General features: G+C 52.9%; 1 protein-coding gene across 1 annotated transcript in view; it reads right to left on the bottom strand.

Annotated features, from left to right (window-relative positions):
- The window catches only part of ADCY5 (adenylate cyclase 5), a 154,213-nt gene that overhangs the window by 23,358 nt on the left and 120,621 nt on the right, over window positions 1–10,234 (bottom strand). The window contains 3 exon segments of the mRNA XM_023757302.1: window positions 3,753–3,840; window positions 7,619–7,716; window positions 8,924–9,100. Coding sequence (XP_023613070.1) covers window positions 3,753–3,840; window positions 7,619–7,716; window positions 8,924–9,100 — 363 coding nt within the window.

The raw sequence follows: 10,234 nt of genomic DNA, 5'->3' as shown, positions 1-10,234 counted from the left end.
CGGGGCGGGGGGCTGCGCTCAGGAGATGTGAGCTCGCTCGCGTCCTGGAGTGACCAAGCAGAGGCTGGCCCATGCCTCACAGGGTTATGATAGAGGGAGTCCAGCCTCAGGAGGGTGTCAGGGCTGCCTCATTGCCCAGGCCCCTTCCGATCTGAAATTCTCTGAGGCTGTGGACCACGTGTGATGGCGGGAGGGATTTAGGATGGCCCTCTAAGAAGAGCAGCTCTGGGCCCAGGGCGGCACGGATGCCAAGGGAAGGGGAGAGTGCCGTGTGCAGGTTCAGACAAGGCAGCATCACCAGGAGGAAGTGTCCAGGGGTGATCCTCAGGGCAAGGCACCCCAGAGACAGTGGGTTCAGGGGGGTAGCTGATGTGCTCTGGAAACGAGACCAGGACTTCGGGACAAGATGAAGACCAAGGCACCAAATGAGCCTCCGTGAGCCAGCTGGGGCTGTGTGCGAACTGGGCCACGCTGCATCAGGAAGAGAGGGACAGACCCAGTGGCAAGGCGACCACAGCCCTCAGCGAGCAGGAAGGGAAAACGCCCAGCAGGAAGGAGTGGGAATGGCTCCCTGGCGGAGCCCGGACGACCACCAATTCAGCCACCACTTTCTTCACGCTCCTCTCTTCAAAAGGGTTACAATATGGACGATTTGGGAAAGTAAGTCCACATTGTCTGGGGGAAATGGGAAAGTCAATAAAATGGAGAAAGAAGCCACGTCTGACGGAACTGCTTGGTTTTGTTTCTGCGGCGCCTGTACCGGGCGGGGTACGGGAGGAACTGCTGCATCTCAGGGAAAAGCCACCAGCCGAGGCTGAGAAACCGTGGGAATGCGATGACCACTGAGATCTGGTAACGGGCAAATGTTCTCAGAGGGAAAGCAGAGCAACACTGAAAATTCTAGTCCATCAGCTTCACGGAAAATACCTGCAAAGGTGACCGAATCAGCGCTGTCAGTCCGCCTGCAGGCAGGTGCGACTGTGCTAGTGCCAGGCCCACATCCTGCATCCGGAGGGAGGGCCAGGCTGCCCGTGTGCACCCCAACAGGGAGAACTGCCCCTTCATGTCTCACTGTGCAGACAGCCAACGGGCAACATGAAAGCGGAGAGGAAAATAATGAAACAGAAGAGGGGTCTGTTCCACCAACGACTTCTCAGGTTGGGGTCTACTTCCCAGAAAGTAAACAAATGCTGACAGGACAGCTTGTTGAGAGGCTGGGAGGGAAGCACGGGACCCAGGGTGGGTGTCAGAGTGAGTTCCGCTCCTGGCCCAGCTCAGCAGGTTCCATACTTGACCGACCACAGGGGATTTTTTTCTAAACAAAGTCTTTACAGAAGCTCTACATCGGCAAGATGGAAGAGTGGTCACCCTGGTTGGAGGGTGGGGCTGGTGGGGGACCAACTGGGGGCGGGGAGGTGGGCATTCCACCCACCATCCTCCCCCTGAGGAAGCTGGGTCTCCTCAGAAGCATCAGAAAGACCACAGGGCTGGATGCAGGATCGGAGAACAAGCTGACTGAGTGTGGCAGTGATTACAGACGAGGTAGAGTCAATAAAACAGAGGAGGCAGGAATGCTCCCCATGAATAACCGTGAACAGGGGTGAAAAGAATTCACTAGACCAAAGCACTAACTCAAAACGGCCAGTGCAGGCGGCGGAGAAGGCGGGCTGGGAAGTAAGGGTGGTGCGGATACGAATGGGCTCCCCTCTTTTCCTCCTCCCCTAACTCCTCCTCCTCCCGCACCATCAGAGGCACATGCAGATGGGGAACACAGATCCAATGAAATCTGTGTAGCCCAGGTCTACCCAAGCAGCTAGGAGGAAAGAGGGAAATCTGTTGTGGTTTAAGTACTGTAGACCACATGTAGCTTTGGTCTGGCTTCCATAGACTACACACGTGCCTCAAACAATGACTTTGCCTCAGCTGATAAAGAGAAAAGATCCTTTTGGTGTTCAGAAAAAATGTTTAAGGGGCCCTTTTAGCTATCATGTACTTTTTTTTAAAGGTTGTTTTGACTCTTTTTATTGTGGTAAAATATAAATGACATAAAATGTGCCATGTTATTCATCTTAAGTGCACGATTCAGTGGCATTAATTACATGCACCATGTTGGGCAATCATCACTGCCATGTCTTTCCAAAACCCCTTCATCACCCCAAACAGAAACTGTACCACTGGCCAGTAACTCCCCATCCCCCTCCTTCCGACCCCTGGTGTCCTGTAATCTACTTCCTGTCTCTATGAATTTGCCTATTCCAGATATTTCATATAAGTAGAATCATGCAATATATGTTCTTTTGTGTCTGGCTTCTCTCACTTAGCATGATGTCCTCAAGGTTCAGCCATGTGGTAGCATGTGTCAGAACATCACTGCTTTCTATGGGCAGATAACGTTCCATTGTATACATATACCACTCGGCTGACCTGTCCATCTGCTGATGGACACGGGGCTGCCTCCACCTTTTGCCTCCTGTGAGTATGTGGTGTGCTCTTACAGCCGTGAGATGAAGGAAGCAGGGCTCCCACTGGGGAACTAGCAGGCTGGGGGTGGGGAAGGCTTGAAAATGAAAGAGAGGACCCAAGGCAGGAGGTGCCTGAACACAGAGCCTTGAGGGAGAACCAGTGGAGGGACAAGGAACCAGGATGAGCCTGTGATGCAGCAAAGCCACCGGCTTCCAACATGGCTCCACGTGCCAAGTGACCCAGCCCGCCTGCGCCTCCCTGGGCATCCACTTCAGGGGCACCTCCCTGGGCACCTGCTCAGGGCCACCTGCTCAGGGAGGGCTGCACCACGCCAGATCATTCCCAAGGCCTTCCGGTTCGGACAGTCAGTCCACCAAGACCTTGCTATCAGGTGATGAAACAGTTAACACCCTCATGAAGGACCCCTTCCGGAAGAAGGACATGTGCCCACTGAGGAGTGTGCAGGGGTGATGGCAGGGCCTGGCCCACCCGACCCCAGCCCAGGGGCGTGGCTCCGAGCGAGTGTCAGGAGGAGCAGAGAAGTGGCCAAGGCAGAAGCTGGAGGGGCTGGTCCCTGCCTGGGCACAGAGGGCTCTCTGGGACCGACTGGCCCCTCCACCCAGGGAATTCTGAATCGACTGGAAAGAAAAGAAGAGCCAGACTTGGTGGATAAGGAAATGGGAACCTGTACTTGCTACAATGGACCCGAAGAGCCTGTGGCCAGGTCCCTCCCAGGACACAGCTGGCTGGTGGGCACAGCACGCCCCAGAGAAGGCGTGAGAGGGAAACACAGGACAGGGCCTCGTGCCCACGTTACCCGCTGTGTGGCCCTGACTGAACCACTCACCACTCTGTGCCTCCTCCTCGTCCATACGATGAGCAGCTCCAAAGCCATCATCTCCTCGGTCCCCTCCGGGGCCCATTCCAGGGCCCACGGGGACCCTGAGGGGGGTGGTGAGAGGTCCCTTCCACACCCATTCTTTCAGCAAATATCTGACCACTGCTTCATGCCAGGCACTGTGCTAGGTGCCCTTCCTCCACCCGCCGGACACCGAGGGACAGACAAGAGAGGGGGCGACACCATCTTCTTGTTGCAAAGATCTATGAAGGCTGATTGCACAGTCAATGCAAACGAGGCTCCACGGACAAACCACCCCCTCAGTCCAGCCTGCAGCCCAGGCCAGCCGAGAGCTGTGACCCAGCAACACACCCCCCGATCCGGAGGGGCCCGTCAGTGGGCTGGGACGGAAGGGAAGAAGGAGGCAAGGAAGGGTGCCAGCCAGACTCACCTTCACGCAGGAGTAGATCACGGACACAAATACCACCAAGGTCAGCAGCACGAAACAGGTCAGGTAGAAGCTCAGCATGAACACGGAGCTGAAGGAGAGAGGAGATGACGGGATGGAAGTGCAGTCATGTCCAGGAGGCGGGCGACAGCTTCTCACGGGCTGTCCCGCAAGCCAGCTGCAGCGCCCTCCTCACAGTTCTGGGCTGGGGCTCTGAGCGCCCCTGGGAAGGAAGCAGAAGTGGCTCCATTTCCCCTGCTCCCACCGCCCAGGCTTCCCTAGTCCCTGACTCGCTCAGAAGGGCTCACGCAGCCTTGCGAACCCATCTAGGACCCTCCTCTGTGACAGTCTGGCTCCTGCCCTTCCCACACTCCCACGCCTTCTTGCGGAGCAGCAGCCACAGGGCGCGGAGTGGAGAACCGGGAGAAACCTGCTCAGCACTTTGCCAAATTCTTAGCTATCCACACACTCCCTCCATTTACCTTAGGTATCCACACACTCCCTTCATTTATCTTGGAAGGACTCATCTTAAAAATCACTTGGCCCTGGCTGGTTTGGCTCAGTGGATAGAGCGTCAGCCTATGACCTGAAGGGTTCCGGGTTCGAGTCCGGTCAAGGGCATGTACCTTGGTTGCAGGTATACTCCCAGTGGGAGGCGTGCAGGAGGCAGCAGATCAATGATTCTCTCTCATCATTAATGTTTCTATCTCTCTCACCCTCTCCCTTCCTCTCTGAAATCAATAAAAATATATTTTTAAAAAATCACTTGGTTATTCCCTCCCTCCAAGCAGCCACCCATGGCTCGCTTGATAACTACGAAGGCTGAAACTGATTTGATAAACAGCCATCTTTATAGAAATGCATTTGTCAAGCTGCTCAACCAGTCACTCTGAGAAACAGCAGTCATGTCCCTTCGAAGGGCAGAGCCCCTAAACCCTGTCCCCTCCCACTGCCAAGGCCCCCAAGGCCTGCTCCATTTGTGCTCTCCGATTCCAACCAGTTCAACAAAAACTGAGGCAGAGCACAGGTGACCTTAACGTCCACCGCAGACCAGAATCCTCAGACAAAAGAGCTGCAAGTGACTTTGCATCTGGAACCTTCCACTGGCGCTCCTGGGGCAGGGGCTGGCCGAGGAGAGGCACACCCCACCCCGTCACAGGAGAGAGGCCACTGAAATCCCTTTTTTCTCAGGGAGGGCAGTGGCCCGGGGATGCCAGGCATGTTGGCAGGTTGAAGGCAAGTGATGGGTTTGAGGAGGCAGGGGAGGCCTCTAGGGAGGCGTTCAAGTGAGGTCTCTGTTCCAGGCTCCTCCGGAAGCCAGCACTTAGCTGCTCTAAACAGCCTGAACAGGGAAGAGAACTCTCTTCCGAGCGAAAGGAAAACTTTTAAAGTAGCTTTTAGCTTCTACAGAGAGAGGACGCTAGAGAATGACCTCCCTCGATGCCTTAGCAACCTGGCGCTGCGGCCTGAGGAGGGAACCAAGCAGCTGGAGGCAGGCAGGGTGTTGGGATAACACCCCCCCCTACCCTGCATCCGCCCACCCAAGCCGAGCTGCAGGATTGTGCAGCCAAATGAAGGCGGCTTTTATTTGCAACGGGACAGAAAGTCTAGGTTGCTTATTTACACCTGTAGCTCCCTTCAATTCAGAAAAAATGGGGTCCTATGCCCAGAGAACCCATAGCCCCAGCAGCTCTGCACACCTCCGTGCCGGGCCTCCAGGAGCAGCTGCTGCCAGGGTCTGGTTCTCGGCTGCAGAATCCTGGCAGAGTCACAGCAGGTAAAAGGTGAGAGCCAGCTCTTCAACAGAAAGTGCCATTAGAAATAAAAGGCATTGAGTAGCGAGACACGTGGGCATCACATACCTCCTGACAGGAGGCACTGAGGGCATCGCTGCTGTGGGTTCTTGTCAAAAAGCATAACCTCAACGTGATCATGAGACAACATCAGGCAAACCCAAACGGAGAGACAGTCTACACGTTCACTGGCCGGTGCTCATCCAAAGGGCCACGGCCATGAAGGACACGAAAAGGCTGAGACAGTCTCACAGATTCGGGGGGACTAAGCAGATACAGCGGACTGCAGTGTGGGGTCCTGGACTGGCTCTTGGGCCACAAAAAGGCTATTTGCGGGCACCCTGATGAAATTAGAATATGGTCTGTAGATTAGTTAAGAGTATCATTGTAGTGTTCAGTTCCTGGGTTGGACTATTCTACTTAGGTTATGTAAGTTGTCAGCATTAGGGAAATTGGATAAAGGATGTAAAGAAACGCTCCGTAGTATTTTTGTAACTTTTCCGAGTCTACAATTATTTCAAAATGAAGAACAGAAGGCGTTTGGGTGAGGGGACTCTTCTAGATTAAGTTGGACTTCGGAGACATAACCGAAGGCAACCAGTGGGTCCTGAGTAGGTCCTGGCTGTGAATAAACTAACCGTAGAAGGCATTTTGGAAATCTGAACCTGAACATGGTATTAGATGTTCATGGCAGAGAAATGGTGTTAACTTTGTTTGGTGTATAAGGCAATGTGGTTAAGAAGGAAAATGCCCTTAAAATAGGTGTATATTGAGGTTTTCAGGGGCAAAATGTCCTTGTGCTTAAAATTTACTTTAAAAAACAGAACAAAAAAACAGAAAAGCTCTAGCAGGTATGGCTCAGTTGGTTGAGCATTGTCTCATGCATGGAAAGGTCGCCAGTTTGATTCCCAGTCAGAGCGTCTACCCAGGTTGCAGGCTCGATTCCTGGTTGGGTGTGTGCGGGAAGCAGCTGATCGATGTCTCTCTCTCTCTCTCTCTCTCTCTCTCTCTCGCCTTCCCTCCTTCTCCCTTCCTCACTCTCTAAATAAGCAATTAAAAAATATATATTTCAAAAATAAAAAGTAACAGAAAAAATGTAAAATATTAACAATTATTATGTCTAGGGCAGTGGTTCTCAACCTTCCTAATGCCTCGACCCTTCAATACAGTTCCTCATGTTGTGGTGACCCCCAACCATAAAATTATTTTTGTTGCTACTTCATAACTGTAATTTTGCTACTGTTATGAATCGTAATGTAAATATCTGATATGCAGGATGTATTTTCATTGTTACAAATTGAACATAATTAAAGCATAGTGATTAATCACAAAAGCAATATGTAATTATATATGTGTTTTCCGATGGTCTTAGGCGACCCCTGTGAAAGAGTCGTTTGACCCCCAAAGGGGTCGCGACCTACAGGTTGAGAACCGCTGGTCTAGGGGATGGGTAATAATTATATTAATTACTTTACCTTTCTGCATGTTTGAAATATTGCATAATAAAAAGTTTAAAATGTGGAGCAGTTTATTTTCTTGCCTAGGCACGACCCTACTGTGAACGACTAACACATCATTTCTAAAATCCCACTGCCACTCAGAGTGGTCCCCTAGGAAGCCACGGGCCTCTTAGTGACACAGCCAGTCCTCAGAGAGTTCAGGAGCATGTCTCTGAGAAAGCTTTCAGAACCTAAAGTCCATTGTTCAAATTATCCAGCGTAGCAAATAGCCTTTATCTTTGAAAGATGTGTTGCTTTTTTTTTTGCAAAAACCAAAGGCCATGCGGAAAGGAGCCTGGCCAATCTGAGTGATTCAGTGGGCACCGTGGTGTGGAGACCCCACACGGCGGGGCAGTGCCTAGGGAGAGGTTTCCACCCTCGAATGAGCACGTGGCCTCCCAGTGACAGAGGAGTCAGGCTCCCGGCTTCCCGGTCCATAATGGACATGTTTGGAAACTTCTCTCCCTGTTGAGCAAGTTCAGCCCAGATTCCCGCCTCTGCTCCACTACATGACCTCCCTTCAAACGCCTGGAGACCCCGTAGCCGGAGGAGGAACCCAAGGAGGATGGGTACTCACTGGGGCACGATGGTGATCTGGACAAAGCAGATGAAGAGGAAGACGAGCGAGGCACACGCCACGTAGGCACCGAATCGGTCGTCCACCTGCTTGGAGTACTGAGAGGACATGGCAGAGTGAGGGCCAGAGGCACCAGCCCTGTCCGCTCCAGCCCCGCTCCATTCCCGACACACCAGGCAGCCCGGTCCCAGGATTGGAAGACCCGAGGACCAGTGCGAGCCCGAGCTCTTGGGAAACCAGCCCAAATCACCATAAGGTGATGCTTGTGGGGAGAGGAGTTGAACTGTGTCAAACCAGAAACTTCCCACAGGCCAGTTCACAGTGGGAGTAATTCATAATGATCACGGCTAAAGTTACCGAGCACCGTCTACATGCTAGGACACGCATCATCGTGCACCTGGCAAGCACACTAGGAAGTAGGTACAGGACCGCTGCTGTTTCAGAGAGGAGTAAGATGGGGCTCAGAGAGGTCACAGAACTTGTCCAAAATCACACAGCTCATCCCCAGAGTCCTGACCCCCAGCCCCAGCTCCCCCCACACCAACCAGCCGCTCGAGCAGAGGCTGGGCTGGCACGGAGTCCCCAGAGAAGGTGATCCATGTCTGTCCATAAGTGTAGTAGACAGAGTACGTTCCCTCCTATCCCTTTCTCTCCTACTTATGGTTGCTTTACTCGATGACGACAGGAGTTCCCATGAGCTCATTTTAACCGAGCATCAGGAAGACGCGGTGACATGGAGCAAAGACCCTGAGCCCGGGACTGGTTTTGGCCCTGTCACTACTTCACCGGGTGGCCCAGGGCACACCTACTAGCGCAATACGTGAGCTTTAGCTCTCTCGGTCATGCTTTAAGGAGACTGACTGCCCCTTCCAATTTCAATACTTTGAGGTTCAGTGTAGCTCGGTGGTCCATTGGCAATGATAATGATAACAACACAACAAAACTAATACAAATAGCAACTAACATTTATTGAACACATATGATGTGGCAGATACTGTTGTATGTGTTTTAAATATATGGACTTGCTTAATCCTCAGTATGACCCTTTGAGGTAAGTATGCTAAATATCTCCATTTCCCGGCTAAGGAAATGAGGCACAGGAGGTTAAGATTTATTCCTGCCAAACAAGGAGGTCTCCCTAACATCTGCAGCTCCTGGGTAGTGCAGCATCAGTGCTGGGGAAGCGGAGGGGACGAGAAAGGCTTTTTCAACAGTGATGGAGACGGAGGGAGCTGGCCATTGCCTTGTTTCCCTCCCGCTGGCTCTGGTTCTGCGTGGAGCCTGCTTCCCACTCAGGCTGCCTACCTTCTTCTCTAAGTCAGGCTCCCTGAAGGTCAAGAGGAACTTGCGAACATGCTCAGACCGCAGCCTGTCAATGCTCCTGGCGTCAATGGCACGGCCCAGAAACTCGTCCACTTCATCCTCGGGGTTTGCACTTTCCTGGGCGTTCCTGGGGAGCAAGAGGGGCAGACACCAGGCAGGCTGACCACCAGGGGGCGCTGCTAACCGGTGGCTCTGCCTGTGCTCAGGGATTCAGGAGAGAGACCCAGATCAGCCCTAATAAGATGTGGGGAAGATGAGACTGAGGCCAGGACCCCCTCCTGACACCTGCACACATGGGTAGAAAACTGCCTAAGTCTCAGATCCACTGGCTTTTCTGACTCTATTGATGTATTAGTACGTTATCATAAGACTAGAGGCCCAGTGCACAAAATTCATGCACAGGTGGGGTCCCTAGGCCTGGCCGGTGATCAGGGCCAATCAAGTTCTCTGCCTCCGCACCTCCCCACCTCCTCCTCCTTCCCTCACTGCCTGCACACCGCTACCCACCCCCGGTTCCCCATCCCAGCCTGGGGGCCCGGCCCCATTCAGGTGATTGAAGCCTGCCGGCCAGGGGGAGGAGCCAACAGGTTGGCCGGCAGGCCCCATCGGTGATTGGGGCCTGCGGGCTGGGGGCAGCTTCTGCCCCCTGGCAGTGAGTGTGCGTCTTAGCAACCAGTCGTCCAGTTGTTCTGGTCATTCCATAGTAACAGTCACTTAAGCTTTTATATATATATATATATATATATATATATATATATATATATGAGTTGCTAAGGAAGGTTTAATTGTTTTCTCCCCACAGGTAACAGTCTCTGCTCTGTCCTTTCTGGCTGTACCATCATTCAGAAATGAAAGCCGAGATCAAGAGGTGAGACTTCTGCCCAGGGACTGTGGCCACCCGGTGCTCTAACCTGGCTCAGGCACTCTCTGGGAAGGCTGCATGATCTTTGGGTGCTGAACTAAAATGATGTGGAATTTCTGACAGCCCCTGAGAACTGGGAAGTGACATTCCCTCAGGGCACTGGGATGTTGCCAGGCACTGTGTGTGACCACTGTGGCAGGCCTGCACTTTTCCTGCGAGCTGCACACACATGTGTGTGTGTGTACACATGCATGTGCAGAGTATGCACACATGTAGTTTTGTGTGTGCACATGTGTGTGTGTGTGTGGAGTGGAGATTGAATATGGGCAGTGCCAGGCCCGGCCTCTCTGCTGGATGGCCCGGGTTGACCATCTCTTACCTACGTGGCTCCAGACCATCACCCCAAAATTGCATGTGGGCTCCCTTCCCCC

The sequence above is a fragment of the Myotis lucifugus genome, unplaced genomic scaffold, assembly GCF_000147115.1.
Source record: "Myotis lucifugus unplaced genomic scaffold, Myoluc2.0 scaffold_105, whole genome shotgun sequence".
In the NCBI taxonomy this organism is placed as follows: Eukaryota; Metazoa; Chordata; class Mammalia; order Chiroptera; family Vespertilionidae; genus Myotis; species Myotis lucifugus.
Note: the sequence above shows the minus strand (reverse complement) of the source record. Positions and strands in the feature narration are given on the sequence as shown.